General features: G+C 49.9%; 7 protein-coding genes across 7 annotated transcripts; 4 read left to right on the top strand and 3 right to left on the bottom strand.

The window, feature by feature from the left end:
• Positions 1–409: 409 nt before the first annotated feature.
• On the top strand, positions 410–2,939 carry ANOM_009395 (MOSC domain protein; the record flags this gene model as incomplete). The annotated part of the gene is made up of 6 exons (XM_015554651.1): positions 410–424; positions 484–1,618; positions 1,912–2,054; positions 2,106–2,180; positions 2,255–2,445; positions 2,507–2,939. The coding sequence occupies 6 exons, from the start codon at positions 410–412 to the stop codon at positions 2,658–2,660; spliced, it is 1,713 nt and encodes a 570-aa protein (XP_015402634.1). The 3' UTR covers positions 2,661–2,939.
• A 440-nt stretch (positions 2,940–3,379) lies between these two features.
• ANOM_009394 (putative Patatin-like serine hydrolase) lies at positions 3,380–5,351 on the top strand (the record flags this gene model as incomplete). Its single annotated transcript, XM_015554650.1, has 3 exons — positions 3,380–3,477; positions 3,533–4,100; positions 4,181–5,351. Exons 1-3 carry the CDS (start codon positions 3,411–3,413, stop codon positions 5,349–5,351), a joined length of 1,806 nt encoding a protein of 601 aa, XP_015402631.1. The 5' UTR covers positions 3,380–3,410.
• Positions 5,352–6,350: 999 nt separating this feature from the next.
• Positions 6,351–8,457, top strand: ANOM_009393 (DUF803 domain membrane protein; the record flags this gene model as incomplete). The annotated part of the gene is made up of 3 exons (XM_015554649.1): positions 6,351–6,714; positions 6,780–7,090; positions 7,165–8,457. 3 exons carry the CDS (start codon positions 6,351–6,353, stop codon positions 8,455–8,457), a joined length of 1,968 nt encoding a protein of 655 aa, XP_015402630.1.
• Positions 8,458–8,555: 98 nt separating this feature from the next.
• Positions 8,556–9,125, bottom strand: ANOM_009392 (uncharacterized protein; the record flags this gene model as incomplete). The annotated part of the gene is made up of 2 exons (XM_015554648.1): positions 8,556–8,661; positions 8,713–9,125. The coding sequence occupies 2 exons, from the start codon at positions 9,123–9,125 to the stop codon at positions 8,556–8,558; spliced, it is 519 nt and encodes a 172-aa protein (XP_015402629.1).
• Positions 9,126–9,728: 603 nt separating this feature from the next.
• On the bottom strand, positions 9,729–11,826 carry ANOM_009391 (NADPH cytochrome P450 oxidoreductase family protein; the record flags this gene model as incomplete). Its single annotated transcript, XM_015554647.1, has 3 exons — positions 9,729–10,043; positions 10,079–11,562; positions 11,616–11,826. The coding sequence occupies 3 exons, from the start codon at positions 11,824–11,826 to the stop codon at positions 9,729–9,731; spliced, it is 2,010 nt and encodes a 669-aa protein (XP_015402628.1).
• A 1,097-nt stretch (positions 11,827–12,923) lies between these two features.
• On the bottom strand, positions 12,924–14,568 carry ANOM_009390 (cytochrome P450; the record flags this gene model as incomplete). The annotated part of the gene is made up of 2 exons (XM_015554646.1): positions 12,924–14,404; positions 14,463–14,568. 2 exons carry the CDS (start codon positions 14,566–14,568, stop codon positions 12,924–12,926), a joined length of 1,587 nt encoding a protein of 528 aa, XP_015402627.1.
• An 864-nt stretch (positions 14,569–15,432) lies between these two features.
• Positions 15,433–17,189, top strand: ANOM_009389 (myo-inositol transporter; the record flags this gene model as incomplete). Its single annotated transcript, XM_015554645.1, has 4 exons — positions 15,433–15,595; positions 15,663–16,360; positions 16,443–16,622; positions 16,704–17,189. 4 exons carry the CDS (start codon positions 15,433–15,435, stop codon positions 17,187–17,189), a joined length of 1,527 nt encoding a protein of 508 aa, XP_015402625.1.
• Positions 17,190–17,639: the final 450 nt, after the last annotated feature.

The raw sequence follows: 17,639 nt of genomic DNA, 5'->3' as shown, positions 1-17,639 counted from the left end.
AAATCAATTATCACGGGAGTTATACGAGCATTGACCTTAACGTTTTCATCTTGCTATTTGATGTCTGTATGTACCATGTACAAAAATTTATTCAAAGCCACTTGAAGCCTCGGTATCCGGTAGGATTGAATGCAGCGGAACCATTAACCTATCATGGACAAGTGTCCCGGCTTGGCAGTCGCTATCTCCTTCCCAATTCCAGGCTGTAAATAACGTTGGAGTTATGTACTTCCGGCCATCGGTATGTAGGGACTCGGGAGCCTGAATGATGTGAGTACTACTAGTAGTATCCCTGTTAAGCGCAAGCGCTAGCTCAAAGTTTACCGGTAAAAACCATTGATACCTCCACCTCGCCCAACGACACCTGCAGCTTTCTCAGGTATTCCAGACAAAGCAAACAGCTCACGCCATGGAAATCAGTCAGGTAAGGAGCCGTCCAACATCATTTTCCCCAATCGAATACCATGATACTCATTTCGTTAGCTGTACATATACCCCATCAAATCCCTTCGGGAAGTAGCCGTTCCCGAGGCTGTCCTCACCAGTACCGGCTTTCAGTATGACCGGTGTTTCATGTTGCTCAAGGTCAACCAAAACGATGATGGTGTCGAAACCCTCCAGAACATGCATGTACCGCATTTCCCCGAAATGAGTTTGTTTCTAACAGACATCGTATTCCCAACTGAGGGTGAGAACAATGGAAAGATCATCGTGACATATCGCCCACCAGGAGTGAAAGACAATGGTAATCCTCAGGTTAAAACTTTGGACATACCATTAAAGCCAGACGTGCAGGGGTTGGAAGAATTGACAGTTACAATGCATCAAAGTCCGACAAAGGGTTATCATATGGGCAGCAAATATAACGACTGGTTTAGCCAATGTTTCGGATACAAGGTGGTTCTTGTATACTTGGGCCCACATTTGAGGAGGGTCTTAGGAAGCTTCCCACCGGGGAAAAGTCAGGCACATCGTGAACAAGTGACTCCACTTGTTTCTAAGCGGTCGGTGACCGTCTTGGCTCTTCTGAGCTTGCTTCTGAATATCAGTGTGCCACTTGGACAGAGAGACATTACCTCGTTCATTATCTTTGTACTAATGACTACAACTGTTGCTGTTCTCATGGCTCTTGGTGCTAATAGATACGGAGCTGGAGGCGGTAAAACGAAGGAAGAAAGAATCACGTTTGCCGATACAGCACCGTATCTTATGATATCAGAAACTTCGGTAGACAACGTGTCTGCCCGCTTGGCTGGCGACGAGACGATGGACCTGAGAAAAGCCCGGCCAAACATTGTCATTTCGGGTGCTAAAACGGCTTTCGAGGAGGATTTCTGGGCGGAGCTGATGGTGGGAGAAAAAATCCGACTCCTGTTGACGGCGAATTGTATCCGATGCCAGAGCCTCAACGTTGACTATATGACAGGGAAAATGAGAACAGGCGACAGTGGCAACATTCTTAAGAAGCTGATGAAAGACCGGAGGGTAGACAAGGGCGCAAGATTCTCCCCTGTGTTTGGGAGGTATGTGTTCCTAGACCGGGACTGCGAGAACGCCTCCATCCGGGTCGGAGAAGAGGTGACTGTATCCAGAAGGGTGGAGGAGCGGACAACATATGGTAAGCATGACCTTCAATTTGCGAACTGGCTCCATTGACCTGTGATTACTGATTATGTCCAGATTGGCCTGGCCTGACGAATTGAGTTGTAATTTACGTGTAGTCCTTTTCGGTCTAGTGTTTCGTGGCGGCTCAGGTCGATATATAGAAGTTAGTATTCCAGTGCTTATCAGCAGTTAGATACGTTATTCGACTTGTGTTCCGTCATTATACATTGAATGATGAGTAGTAATCAGATCCAGTGACGGTGCCAAGACATTTGGCATTGCATTATCAATCACCTCAACCTTCAGCAATCATAGAGTTTATCTTCACCTTTATCCATAATCGCGCAGTCATAATGAGCGAATTCCCACCGTCGAGTCTTCAGCCCCTTGTCCAGGAGGTCTTTGAACTTCTCAAAGCGAAGAAGGAGACGATATCCGTTGCGGAGACGGTATGTCGTCATCTTAGTCCCGTAGTCCTTCCCGGCTTGCTAACCTTCCAGGCCGCTGGCGGACTCATTTCAGCAAGCCTGCTCTCTGTTCCTGGAGCGTCAGCTGTCTACAAGGGTGGTTTGACTGTTAGTCTATCCGATATTACCATCCTTTGATCCAAAAATTATACTGCAGTATAAAGATTGACATGACAATCAAGGTATACACCCTGGAATCTCGGATCGCCTTTGCCGGATGGACTCCGGCTCATCTGGAAACCTACAATGGCCCAACGCCCGCTATTGTGGCCCAAATGGCCGACCACGTTCGCCACACTCTCGGTTCCACCTATACAGTGAGTGAGAGTGGAACAGCCGGGCCGACCGGCGGGACGACGAGGAATCGCACTCCGTAGGAATTCTATCCGTGATTTCAAGCAGAAGAACATTGAGGCAAGGCTAATGACTCGCAGAGGCTACGTAGCTGTCGCAGTATCAACTGCACATGGAACGTACACACGAGAAGTGGAGACGGGCAGTAACGATCGGCAGAAGAACATGGTTACCTTTGCTGAAGAGAGTTTGAAGTTGTTGAAGGATGTGCTTGTTGGGAAGGCAAATCTATAAACCACCGGGACACTTCCTGTGGTTTGTGCTTAAAGATAAAAAAAGACTAGGATGAGACAAGAATTCTTCCTTTTTTATCGCATGAAATTCGCGATCCATGGTTTAAACCTAAACCCACTTTAGCTGGTAAATTTGGTCTTCATCTCGTACTTTCGTATATGACCTGGATTGACTTCATTCTAGCGTCTTTCTGGAACATGGAACTGAGTAGGTAATCTGTACGCTGGATGCCTTATTTTCTTGAGGTCATCAAGGTACTATAGTATCACACGGAGTACTCCTAGTACTAGTGCCACAGCCCCAATGACGCAGCTGAGCACCGCCACATTCCCCGTGACACCCCACCAATTGTCATTGTTGAGTCTGACTAAAGCACTTGAACGGCAATAGGTGGAAAGCAGAGTGGAAAATCAGTCCTAGCCCAAGAACAGTTCAAACCTAATCTTACTGGTCACTGGTTCGTTGATTCTGCAGTCACGGTAAGACACTCATGGAAAAGATCTTTTTTAAATCTTCTTTCACTCCCACTACAAAGTATACTATACCCCTCCCAAATTCACTTTACAACCAGATTTTATCTCTCACTCTCTCGAGAATACCTCCGGTCATTTGTCTTGTCCAATACATCCCGGTGACTTCGTGCTTTTCCTCGATCGGTTTCGTCATCTGCCGCCCACATCGAGCGGATCAGGCGCCCATATATTCCCGCTCCCTCTTTGGGTGTCTCCAGCCCACCAAGGGATTGGCACAATGGATACGACAATCCTTCGTCGCAAAGATACTACCAAGGGTCCTCCCTTGCGGATCTTATCGTTAGGTATGCTTTCGGTTCCAAAGAAACCTGGATATAGATCTTCGAGCTGACAATTCAGATGGTGGCGGCGTCCGCGGCTACTCGATGCTCATCATCCTCCAGGAACTTATGTATCGCGTTTATGTCGAATGCGAAGGCAAGGCTCCTCGTCGCGATGAAATCCCCAAACCCTGCGATCACTTTGATCTCATTGTCGGCACCGGCACCGGCGGCTTGATAGCTCTCATGCTGGGCCGTTTACGGCTCGATCTCGAAACCTGCAAAGAAGTCTATGTGCGCATGACCCGTCGCGTTTTCGAAACGGATAAGACCATCGCTGGAATTCCTTTTCGGTCAACCCTGTTCAAAGCCTCGAGATTGGAGGATGCTATTCGTGAATGTGTGCGTGAACATACCGTTTTCGAGGCGGAGGGAAATGACATGGCGCCCGGCGCTCGCACATCTTTTGCCCACACGCCATTCAGCCCCAACTCGATCCCCCAGCGCTCCGGTAGCCGTGCCAGTTTCAGCACCGTTGGTTCGCATTCCTCCAATCCCAGTCAGCGGGATTCGACATTCATCAATGGTCTACGCTGGGGTAATCCAAATGCGTTGTTGTACGACAATCGGGAGTATCGCACCAAAACGTAAGCTCTCTTTCTCCTATGCCTTGATTTTTCGTCCTCTCTTATCGTATGTACTTTGGGCTAACATACGATGTCAACAGAGCGGTCACAGCATTGTATAAGGGCACTACGCGCAACGGATCCGCTGTATTCTTACGATCTTACGACTCCCGAAAGGAACCCCCTCCGGAGTTCAACTGTACGATCTGGCAAGCTGGTCGGGCAACGTCAGCCACTGGGCTTGCTTTTAAACCAATTCAGATTGGACAACATGTCTTCATTGACGAAGGTGCCGGCACCTATAACCCTGCACCGCAGGTCCTGGATGAAGCGACAGTCAACGAGTGGCCCGGTCGCGAAGTTGGAGTATTTATAAGCGTTGGTACAGGTAAACGTCCACCGGGTACGAATAATCGACAGCATGAATGGTGGGAGGACTTCTTTGGCGATGCGCTGGGTACATTTGCAGAGGCGCGCCGTCGACTGATCTCTAAGATCGAAGGGTGTGAAGATATCCACAAAGATATGCTCCGGGAGCATTTGGCCAAGCGTAACGTGGTTAAGGATAACTACTACCGGCTGAATGTCGAAGTCGGTGTGGGGGAGTTTGGTATGAACGAATGGAACCGACTGGCGGACATCAGCACCAACACTCGTCGCTACCTCACCAGGCCTGAAGTGAAGAAGCAAATTCTTGATGCTGGCGTTAAGTTTGCTAAAATTGAGCGCATGCACCGTCGGGCGGCAGCGCATGCGGCAGCTGAGAATGATATGTCCAATTTCCAGGATGACAGTTCTATAACTCAGAGTCCAAGGCTGTCTGTGGTGCCGCCTCCAATCCCAGATGCGGTGGAATTGCCCGCTGAACTACCGGGCGATTTTACCTTGCTCTCACCAGCAGGGCCGCCCCCACTACCGATGAACGACGATGTACTCCCAACTCATCCAATGCCGCAGGATGCAGGTTCGCCAACACCAGCGCGGGGTTCAGTCAGTGACCTGAGCGACATCAGCCGACCTAGCTCACAACAGCACGGGTCTCCGCGACGAAGTACCGATCATGTGCATAATGGCATGCCGCCACCAGTACCTCCAAAGACCCCAATTCCGTACCCCAGCGAGTTGGGAGGAATTCCAATGCCTACCCCATTGGTAACCACGGCGGGTCCTCTGGGGCACGGATCGAATGGGAAGATTCGGCCGCCCTATCCAGTGGATGAGCATCCACCTGTGGTCAACAAGCAGCGAAAACCAAGTTACCACGTGCGATAAGTCTGCTTTCCAGTCTATTTTTTTTTTCTTCTTCGTCGTTTTCGTGTTTTCTTGATTTGTTCAATTTGAACGTCACGAAGTACCCGCATGTTCTTGATGGGCGTCATGTATAATGATTGGGGATTTTTTTTTCTCTAGGTGCAGAGAGAGATTCATAGTTTTCCTGGTTTCCTTTTTCTACACTTTCTTCTTTATTTTTGTTTTCTTAAAGGAGCTTCCTTACAACTGTGGTTGTGGTTCAAGTGTGATGATGATGAGCATTGTTATTATACCCTTTAAGTTAATCTCAGATTGGTTCCGGAGATTTAATATTTAGCGAGTGGTTCCCTAGGAGATCTAGACTCCGGCTGGATTCCTTATCATAAATCATTACCGATGCATGTCTACCTCGTATTTCAATGTAGTAAAAATCAAAGGAAAACCACAAAGGAGCAAGTGGTAAGTAATTACTGTCTTTTATGTGTAAAGAATTATCCAGTTCATTGTAGAAAAGTAGAAAAGTAGAAAAGTAAGAAAAATAAAATACCAAATCAAAAAATTAAGAGATCAAGATTCGTCATTTTATCTTGTAGTATATCGGATGGTAGTGGGTCACGCTTCTGTTCCACCCGCACCCAGCCTCTCGTTTTCTTACTTGCTTCCTTTCGTACAAGGTTTTCTTATTTGTTCCCTGGGCTCTTCCTAGTCTTTCTTCTTCTCGCTCCTGGAATTATTTTTTGGTCTCTTGCCCCTTACTTCATGCATGTCCTTAGAATAAACTCTGACACATTCCCCGGCGCTATCAACCACGCATTCCATCCCTGCCCTCTCTATCTAACCTTCGAAGCGCCCAGTCAAAACCTTTATCGCCGCTCGCACAAGTCGCTTCCATGGAGTAGCGGTCGTTTCGCGCCGATTCTATTTTTATTCGACTATTCATATATATCGTCGTGTACATATTCCCTCAACGCAGATAACAAAACACACTGCTGGCAGTGTTCATGCGCGCTTCCGTTACACATGGATTTTTCAACTCTCGAGGCTCGCTCCGATTCAGGGAGCGGTCGGCCGGCTTCCTATAAAGCCATCGGTATTTCTTTGGCTGTCGCATCGGGCCTATTCATCGGTGTATCGTTCGTACTCAAGAAGACGGGTCTGCTGAGGGCCAACGTCAAATACAATGAGGAAGCCGGCGAGGGGTACGGATACCTGAAAAACTTCTACTGGTGGGCGGGTATGACGCTGATGATAATCGGGGAACTTTGCAACTTCGTCGCTTATGCCTTCGTTGATGCGATTCTGGTCACTCCGCTGGGTGCGCTGTCGGTTGTGGTGACGACGATCCTATCTGCTATCTTTCTCAAGGAACGGCTGAGTTTCGTCGGTAAGGTTGGCTGTTTTACCTGCATTCTCGGATCTGTTATCATTGCGATGAATGCGCCTGAGCAGTCGTCCGTAAGCAACATCCAGGAAATGCAGAAATATGTTATCACTCCCGGGTTTTGTCGTACGCCGGCGTTATCATCGTGGGTAGCATTATCACGGCTGTGTGGGCTGGGCCTCGATACGGAAAGAAGAGCATGTTCGTCTACATTAGTATCTGCAGTTCTATCGGTGGGTTAAGCGTAGTCGCTACACAGGGACTGGGCTCGGCCATTTTGGCACAGATAAACGGGGAATCGCAGTTCAAGCATTGGTTTCTCTACGTCTTGTTTGCGTTCGTCGTGGCGACTTTATTGACAGAAATCATTTATCTCAATGTTCGTCCCCACATACCTTCACTCCTCTTGCTGGTTTCTTTCTTGTCTCTTGAAATTTTACTAACGCCGCCCAGAAAGCGTTGAACATCTTCAATGCCGCCCTAGTCACCCCCACCTATTACGTCTTTTTCACCAGCGCCACGATTATCACTTCAGCAATCCTCTTCCAAGGCTTCAAAGGGACCGGTATGCAGATCGCTACAGTCATCATGGGCTTTTTGCAGATCTGCGCCGGTGTCGTCCTCTTGCAGCTCTCCAAGTCCGCCAAAGACGTCCCCGACTCTGCTGTCTTCAAAGGCGACCTGGACCAGATCCGTGAGGTGGCCACACAGGAAGAACCAGAAACTGAGCCCAAGGCCGATTCTATCCGTGGTACTGCCGCTATTATTCGTAGGATATCGACACCACGCCGTACGATGGAGGCAGAGGAGGCACGACGCTATTTAAGAGAACGACAAGAAGATAAGCTACACCCGCCTGCAGAGAACGAGATCATCGAGTGGGATGGATTGCGCCGGCGCAAGACTGTCCTCGGTGAAGGACCAACGATGACCCGGAGCGCAACTCGCACACCGTCAGTTAAGAGACCGCTTCCCCCATTGGGAATGTCCCGGTTTCCAGATGAATCAGAGCGCCCCAATACCAGGCAAAGCGGTCATTCTTTCTTAGATGAGATACGAATGCGGTCACCGAGTCATTCGTGGCAGCCAATCCGAGACCATGATCCTAGTCAACCGGCGGCTTTGGCGCCTATGTCATCAATCCATAGCAGAAACGTCGACACAAGTTATCCCGGACCACCTCGAAGTGACACATCTCATTCTATAACATGGGCAGACGAACCTCCTGAACCTCCGGTACATGGTTCTAAACGCCAATTTTCATTCCATGCTTTCCACCGACCCAAGTTTGAAATGCCTAAGTCTCCTCGGGGCATCTTGCGGAAGGGCCATGAGCGTAAACCCACGGAAGAGGAACGTTTAGGGCTGGTTCGAGGAGACTCAAGGGACGATACTGGTGAGAAACTGGATCGTACATATTCAAATGATAGTATGGAGGACGAATTGCCATTAGGTGCACATACGTTTGCCGCAGCGCCGCCATACGAAGAACATCACTTCCACCCAGTCGAGGCTAGCCCACCGCGACCGTCCCGGCTTATACGGAACCCCCTGCCGCCATTGCCGGACGAACCGCCTCTAGAGCCCTACACTCAGGTCGAGCTTGGTTTGCCTAGCCACCGCCGCATGTCTGACGCAAGCGCAGGGTCGCTGTCATCAGGCCCAAGCAGGGGTTGGGAGGGAGGATGGCGACGGCCTTCGAGCGATGGTGAGACAAGGGGTGGGCCAAAAGGCGCTCTTACGTAGACATGCTTGTATGATAATGATAACGATGTATATATAACATAACGACTTGATTCATGAGGGTATCACAATACATGACCTTAAAAACATCCGAAACCATATCAGATCCCAGTAAAAGACAGAACACTCCTTTGCCCCTTTGGCATAATATCCATTGCAAATCTAGCCTCAGACAACCGCTTCCCAGCTTCGATACTCTCCAGGGCCCTATGTATTATAGTCAGCACCAACCACACCAAACCCGGAAAGATAAAGTACCATTCAACGAACACGACCTTGATCCCTTTCCACCCACCCCGGGAGATCTCCTTCTGTAACTTCGAAGCCGCAAGTCCCCCACCGGCACCCATGCCAGGCCCGGTATTAGGCTTCGCAACAATAACATGGGAGACCTTCCTCGAAAGCGACAGCGAAACAGTGGCCCCATGCATGGTAAGAAGCCGTTTCAAATAGTGATCCGAGACAGCTGGATGACAAGTGCTGTTAATATAAACCGTAAGGCCCTTAAAAACCAGCGGTATATCCTTGACCTCGGTCGACAATGACAATGACGACGACGACGACGACAACAACTCATCCGGTGACGCATTCACAACTTTCGAAACCTTCAACTTCGACTCCCGATCCATCCCCGAGTCAGACACATCCCTCGACCGCTTCCCCACGCGCATCATAGACCGGATATCTCGCTGTCCTGCTGCTGCATCCCTTGATTCTTCTCCCCGGGTCGTATGAGACCACACCCACTCCCCTTTCTCTGCTTTGTGGTGCGAGGTGCCATCCCCCGGTGAATCTGTACAGTCGCCCGACGCGGAGCCGAACTGTCGAGCAAGTTTCTCTTCTCTTGTTCGACGCCATGCGGTCCCTGTCGATGAATCGGCCCGTTGGTGGCCCGTGGCGCTGCTATTCCAGGGGTCGAAGGTGAGGTGGTTTGGGGGGTTGGGGTTGGTTTTTGGGAGGGGGTTGATGTGCGGTGGACATTTTTCTTTTCTGGGTTTTTTGGGGATGAGGTTTTGATATGTTATCCCTGGATTTGTAGGGTTTTTGTTGGAAGATAAAAAGTCCGGGTTGCATTATACCCATGGTTCGGTGTTGATGTTTTGCTGTTTTGGGCTAGCTTTGCTTCGCTTCGGGTTTGGTATGTGGAATCGCTCTGGAATTTAGACGTTGGAATAATTGGCATTGCGTCATGGCGGAATCGTAGATAGATGGTCTATGGGCGTATATACATGTAGATGAGAGAATAAAGAAGAAAAAGAAAAAAAAAAAGAAATTTACCACACATCCTCCTGCCACTTGTTTCTTCTCTTCATTCTCGTCCTCCATTCATTCGCCTCGTCCTGACCCTTCACGCTCATTACTCCCGCAACCGCCTTCTCGACCTCCCTTGCCATCTCGGCCTTTCCACAGATGTAAAAGTTGGCTCCCTCATCGATCAATCGGTAAACATCATCGCCCACTTCTGGGATCTTATCTTGGACGTATTGCTTGTTGCCCTCACGCGAGTACGCGGTGACGATGCGCAACTTCTCTCCCAGCGCCCTCGTCATCTCGTCCAGCTCATCCCGGTAGATGAAGTCCTCATCTGCCTCCGACATCCGAAGATAAGCAGCATCTCACCGACCTCCTTCCCGATCTGCTGGAGCTGTCGCCGCTCGGCGATGAATGCCCGGAACGGCGCCAGACCTGTGCCTGCCGCAACCATGATAAGCGGGCACTTAGCCAGGGTGGGGAGCTTGAATTTGCTTTTACGGAGGTGCGAGAGCAGCTTTCCGCCTTGTAGGGAATCACTTGGTCCGTTGAGATGGTATGTGAGCCCTTCTGGGTGAGGAGCCGAGCGGAGGCTCTCCGAGACCGCGAGGAGGTAGTTGGACGTAACTCCGTGGATCAGTTTGTCTCCATTCTCAGGAACGGGGGTAGTCGAGACGACTACTGTGATGGAGGCCTTGCGCGGGGAGATTATACTGCTTGATGAGATAGAGTAATATCGGGGTTGCATGAGAGGGAGTGTTTCGACGAGGTATGATAAGGGGATGTTCCATGTGTTAGTACTGGCTTGTTGCAGCAGTCGGCCGAGGTTAACATGGTTCTTGTTGATAAATGCAGCATAGCTGGCCTTATCCTGACCGAGTTGCTGGAGGTATGCCTTTGCATCCGGGGTTGGTGCGAACTGTGCCAGTCCCAGGACATTGTCCCGATTCACGGGACCGCAGATCTCGAGATAGTAACGGAAGACAGTTGCGACGGTGGTTGGGGATGGAATCTTTACTTTCGTGGCGGAGTCAAGTGACTTGATACTGATAGGCACGTCACGCCGCGATGAGAGACCCAGGGCCTGGAGGAGACGCTCCACTTCGGAGTCAGGGTTTCCGGGCCAGATGGCCAGATGATCACCGGTCTTGTATGTGAACTCCGGTTGGCTGGTGAGATCCAGATCTATGTGAAGACAGTGTCGGTTGGAGGAGTTGAACAGCTCCCGAGATGTGGAGATGGCCAAGGGCCGGATGGGCGAGCACTGAGCCTTAAGGGAGCCTGCGTCCGGCTCTCCATGGTGCAGGTCAATCGGCTCCAGGGATTCGTCCTCTTGTACAGATAAGGTGGGCATGTACTGAACCTCATGTTCCTGGAAACCTAGGCCCTTCAGTACGGCAAACAGGCTCTCCTTCCAGGTCATGAAGTCTTCCTGAGTGGCACCTTCGGCATCATCGGCCTTTCCGACCGGCATCACCGCTGTCGCACCTAGTTTATCCAGCGCCTCCACCACGACGTCGACGACACGGTTATAGTACTTATAGTTCCTGTTTCCCAGACCGAAGGCAAAGTACCTTACGGACGACAACAGCTGCCCTTGGTCCTTAGTCTTGTTGACCCAATCCCATAACTCCGCCGTGTTATCACTCGGATCTCCCTCGCCATATGTGGAGAGGAGGAGCCCGACCAGCTTTGACTGTGGAACCTCAGCGATCGTCTCGGGATCATAATCGGACAGGTCTGCCGTCATGGCGCTCAGGCCGAATCGCAAAGAGATCTCTCTCGCCAAGCGGTTGGCGAACCCCTCAGCAGTGCCGGACTGGGAGCCCCAAAAGACGACCAAGTCCTTGTTGGACTCTTCCAATTTCGTGGCGATGTTTCGGGTTTCTTTTGTGGCGGAGCGGCGGCACCTCCATTCTTGAGCTGTGGTCGTTCGTACACGAGATGCTGGTATGGATCCGGCTGGTCCCACAGGTAGCCCCGCGAGAGATATGTAGTAGCTGCCACGGAGAAGATAGCTAGTGCTGAGTAGTCGGCAATACCGGTGGGAGTGAGTGTTTTAGAGAGCTCTTGCAGAGCCTCGGGGGGGATGTTGAGGGGCAGATGCCACGGGGGCGTCATGGTGTGACTGTGGTGTGACTGTAGTGCAATTGATGGAGAATGTGAAATTCAGTAGGTTTGATAGTCATGAGAGTCAACCGGAGAGGAAAATGGGGAGTGATGGAAGGCTGAGTCTTATATCCATTGCAAGCAGGTATAGAGAGACATAGTGCAAAACTACCCAAATAGGGAAAAACGACAAGATTCGGAAGCAACATCCCTAATCGAGACCGTCGGTTTTTGAGCATCTTTTATTTTATTTTATGTTTTTTTTGGCTCCACTTCGCAAAAGTCACGAAAACACGGGCGACATTTCTTGATCCAGCAAATCCACGTTCAAACAGAGTTTATCGTGAGGGCCTCGACATCTGGGGAAATCAGGGAACGTGGGGAAACTCGAATTAAGTTACGATATGATATCAATTTTGCGGAGGCGTGCCAAAGGAGAAAAAGACAAAAAGAAGAAAAGGAAGGGGAAAGATTCTCTCGCGGGGAATTTTTCTTCTTCAGGCGGAGGTTGATCTTTTAGGGTTATTTTAAGCACTTGATTTTAAGCGCTTTCGATCACGCACGGGGCAGAAAGTGGCCAAAAGGAAAGTGGATCAGAAGCCAAGCTGATGTGCGCTGGTCAACACGCGGGGGAATTGAGAGCTTGATGTTCATTCAGCGACATCCCGATATTAAATCGATCATGGAAATATACAGATGGTGATCAATAACCTACAGGAAACCCCGACTCTCAGCGCAGAACTTGGAGGTCAGTACTAGTATCTTGCTCGCTATACCCCAGAGAATATAGGACATCCAGAATGAAAGATTCATTCCCAGGGTTGTTTACGGTAGTATCTAACAATAAACCGGACTTGTCGAAGTAGTAGATTAAAAGTATATATTGGAACTTGCGACTGACCAATGCCGGATATCTCACACGTCTATCTAAGGTGACTCTGATATATAATTGGAAGTTATAACTAGTTTCCATGCCCATCAACGCAACAAGAGGATATAATATATTGATACGCTGTAAAGTCTATGCCAAGATAAGAAAGCCCAAATGGCGCAAGATCAAAAAGAAAACGGTGATAAGAAGAAGGGAAATCGTGAATATTTTAGACTGTTCATGCCTCCCGCAAATTGCGTCTCCACACCTTAACCGGCATATCCCCCAAGATCAGATTCATGGTCTCCAACCGCTTCAACTCCCATCCGGGATAGGGCAGTGCAAAATCGTACCGATGCACCAGCGTAGCCAAGATCTTAGTCTGCTCCAGATAAGAGATGTTTCGGCCAATGCAGGATCTCGCACCCGCCGAGAATGCAATTAAGTATGGTTGAAGAGCCTTGCCTTCTTCCCCGAGCCACCGCTCAGGAATGTACTGGTCTGCCTTGGGGAAGACGCTCTCATCACGGTGTGCTACATATGCGGACATGCTAACCGACGTGTTGCCGGGAACCCATTCGCCCAAGATCTCCATACCCTCCGGCGGAGTTTCACGAGGAAGCCCATGCGAGGTTGGTGGGAAGATGCGGAGAGATTCATCCAAGCATGCACGGAGATACGGGAGGTGTTTCACTTTATCGTAGGGTGCGACGATCTCGTCCGCGTCCAGCACGGCGTCGATCTCCTCTTGAAGCTTTTTCAAGCTCTGTGGGTTCCGAAGGAGCTGATACATGACGTTCGCGATGGCGATGGCGGTGGTAACACTGCCGGCATTCATCATAATGTTCATCTCAGCCACGATCTCACCCCATTCCAAGTTGTTGGCTCGGCCGTTCTTGTCTTCCATCATCGCCTGGAAGAAGTCTTCGAGCTTCTCCCCTGCCTCATACCGACGCAGGCGGTTCATTGATCGACGCCACACGATGTTCTCCCAATTATCTGACGAATTCTGCATCCGATTGAAGAATGGTATCACGTTGACCAGCTTGTTGAGGGTCGGGTACCATTCATAGTTCCACAGAATGAGCGACTGCTTGCGAGCAGTGGGGTAAAGGGCCTCACGGAGGTTGACCTCATATGTGGAGCCGTCCTTTCTCTCAGCAACACAAACATCGCTCCCCGAATCCAGAAAGCCAAGCTTCTCCGAGAGCCCAATATCAGCGATCGCATCGAGAGTGAAGAAATTGGTCCAAGCTCGAAAGTCAACTGTAAGGTCGTTCGGATCCGGTGCTGCCTTACCCGCTGCCACGGCAGCCGAGGGTGCCGCCGTGCATACTTTGTCGAAATGTGCGACAACTTTCTCGACTTTATCACTGACTTTGTGCTCCCATGTCTCCAAGTTCTTAAGCGCATATGCGGAAGAGAGGACCTTGCGCTTCCGTGCGTGGTCAGGCTTGTCGACCACATCAGCAAGATGGTAGTGCGTTCCAGCCGTCACAATATAGGAGGGATCCTTGATACACTTGGTGTTGTGTCCATATATATCCTTGATAGCACGTACATCACCGTACGATAGCGCATTAGGTCCGGTTCGAATGACAGGCTTGGTCCTGTGTATTTCCTGAAGCTCCTTCGAGCGGAAACCTCTCGATGCTAACATCATGAAAGGTACCGCAGACATCCCAGAGAAGGGATTCAAGTTGGGGTATTTTCGAAGCCCTGGTGATGTCAGCAGGATGTCTCAAAGGGGGGAGGGGGCTTCTTGTCAAACACATACCCTTGGGGTCCCGGATGTACTCTACCCATGGAAAGATAACAAAATACAGAAGGGAAAAGAGGCCCAGCGCAAGCGCATACGGGGCGATAGATAGAGCGGACCACATATTGGGCTTGATGGTCTATCCCTCAGGACAAGGAGGCAATATAAGATGGAAATGAAGAGAGGAGTTGAGAAGAATGATTTCCTGCTTGTCCAGCCATTGTGATACACGAAGCCAGATACTTATATCCAACGGCAACCAAGGAACCAGAGGCAATGGAGTCGTGAAGCGCCTCTGGCGATCGTAAATTGTTACTTTCCATGGGAACGATGTACAGGACAACGGGGTAAACTTCCCATCATGATCAGGCTGAAGGTGGGCTGCACGTGCGGGAAATATTTCCCTTTTATTTTCCCCCAGCCAGTCATGTGCCAATCGCGATATCATTATAAGAAATCGTGGGGCTCCATCTGGACTTCAACCGAACGTCACTACTCCGCATTTTCTCCTATGGGCTCTCGCCAAAATGGTCAAGGAGCGGCTACTATCCAGTTCGTGTCATTGGATTTGATAATATCACTAAGTAGAATCCCATGCTGCACGGCATTTGACGCAGTAACCTTAAGGGCACTCGACCAGTGATGGGGCGGATAAACGCTACCAAGGGCTGCAGAGCCTGTAATGGCCTGAAAGGCAACTTCGGGTCTGGGGGAGCCCACATCGGCAGTTCTCCGCCCCATGGAACGCGACGGAATCTGGGGCCAATACCCGTGGTGGGTGAATTCAATGCACTGGCGTGAGGGGAAATATCTACTATATGTATGTTGTTTTGTTTCAGGACTTAGTGGTGGACGGGTGAGTAGCCAGGTTGATTATACATTCTTCATTCCGCGTTGTCTTCCCTCAATCTCGATTTTTCCCATGTGTTATCCTTTGTATTGATATATTCCATACCCTAGTTGATCTTATGACACGGTCATGCAATCGATGATGGATTCTGATTCACTGAAAATCTCCGATAATAAAGCGGAGATCTTCCACGACGAGGACCTGGCCTCAATGGGCTTGGATGACTCCATTGAGAAAACGGATCCCGGGAAGGCAGTATGGCTGATTGTCTGTGCCGTGTCTATGGGTGGCTTTCTATTCGGTAGGTGGCACTGGTGGCCTAGTGATGTAGCCTGCTTATGAATCCCACTAATTGAATGACTCGCCAGGTTATGACACCGGGGTCATTTCTGCCGTACTCGTCAATCTGGGGTCGGACCTGGGGAAGCCACTCAGCTCCAGTGAACAAGAATTGGTTACCTCCATCACCTCCGGAGGCGCTCTGATAGGCTCAGTAGCAGCGGGCATGACAGCCGACAAATACGGCCGCAAACTTGCCATTTACGTAGGCTGTATCATCTTCTTCATAGGGAGCATAATTCAAGCAGCCGCATACTCGCTCCCCCAGATGACCGTTGGCCGCCTCGTTGTGGGCTTCGGCGTCGGTGAGGCCGCGATGATTGTCCCATTGTACATTGGAGAAATGGCCCCGTCACGGTTTCGTGGTCGCCTCATAGTCTTTGACAATATATGTGTCACGTTCGGTCAGCTTGTCTCATACGCACTCGGCGCCGCATTGACGAACGTGGCTTCTGGATGGAGATACATGGTGGGCCTTGGCGCAGTACCTGCTCTATTGCTCATTGCGTTGATGCCATTCTGCCCTGAGACACCTCGCCAGTTGGTCCTACATGGTCGAATGGAAGAGGCTAGGCGTGTAATTGCAAAGATATTTCCACGAGCCACTGACCAGCAGGTCGATGCGAAAGCAAGACTAATTCGACATTCAATTGAGGAAGCTACTGCGTCGATATCTAATAAGAGCCTTGTATGGCAGATGAGGCAGCTGTTTACCGTTGGGCAGAATGTGCGAGCCTCATAACCGCTTGTGCCGTCATGGCGGGTAGGTGAACCCTCGGGTCTCATCCTTTAGTGTTCCCAGCTAATAGCGAGCAGTTTCCCAGCTAGGAGGATTCAATACGCTTATGTACTACTCCGCCACTCTATTCTCGATGGTTGGGTTTGACCAGCCCACGGTGGTGTCAATAGTGGTTGGAGCCACCAACTTTATATTTGGGTTCCCAAACTTCTTCTTCATTGACCGCTTCGGTCGACGACGTATGCTCCTGGTTACTATCCTTGGAATGGCAAGCATCCTTTCAGAAACACAACATCTACATTGAAAGAGAGATCATGCTAATCGTGAGTAGTGCTTATCTTTGGTTGTTGCCTCCGTAGCCTTCCACTGGATTCCAGTGAACCATGACCTCACGGCCGTCGAGACGCGCGAGATGGGCTGGCCTAATATCTTGCTTCTTGTGTCTCTCATCGTGTATATTGCCTTCTACGCGGCAGGTGTGGCCCCGATCTCCTGGGTAGGGACGGAGTTTCTACCTCTCGAAGTTCGTGCATTGGGGACGATGATGAACAGTGTAACCTGCTGGGGCTGCAACATCATTATATCGTCAACCTTTCTGTCCATGATGAAGGGAATGACCCCGAGTGGAGCCTTTGGTTTTTATGCTGGAATTTGCTTTCTTGGATTTGTCTTTGCGGTTTTCTGCTATGCAGAGGTCCATAACATGCCCCTCGAGTCGGTCCGTGAGATTTATAACCATGGATTTGGAGTCAAGTATGCACGACAGGTGCAGAAGGAGCTTCACGAGGCTAGAGATTCCGAGGGGAGCACGGCGTGATGCACCGAAGCGTCCGTCCTACTATACCACGCCTGGGCAACCAGCTGATGGCTTGCCCATACGTTGAATCGCTTTGTGAGGGCTTACAATTCAAATGGCCATTTAGAGTTTTAGATGTCTAGAGAGATCCGCTGGGGTTAGACACTTGCTGGATGCAGGGATTCCGGGTCATTGCTTTTACTTCGTATATAGATGTAGCATAGATCAAATGCAATGCAGTTCTCCGAGATGAAAATCCCTGCCCGAGCCTATGGCGCTGCACAGGACAAGAATAAGCTATACATGAGCTATGCAGTATAGATTCCTGGATTACGAGTATGCAGTGATTAACCCTGTATTTGACAGACAGCAGCAGTTGAATCTCGATGGTTGACATCCAGGCTAGGTAGGATATACATTGACATACAGATATACACATGTAGCAGTATACATATATCTGTACTGTACGTA

The sequence above is a fragment of the Aspergillus nomiae genome, assembly GCF_001204775.2.
Source record: "Aspergillus nomiae NRRL 13137 chromosome Unknown contig00417, whole genome shotgun sequence".
Lineage (NCBI taxonomy): Eukaryota > Fungi > Ascomycota > Eurotiomycetes > Eurotiales > Aspergillaceae > Aspergillus > Aspergillus nomiae.
Note: the sequence above shows the minus strand (reverse complement) of the source record. Positions and strands in the feature narration are given on the sequence as shown.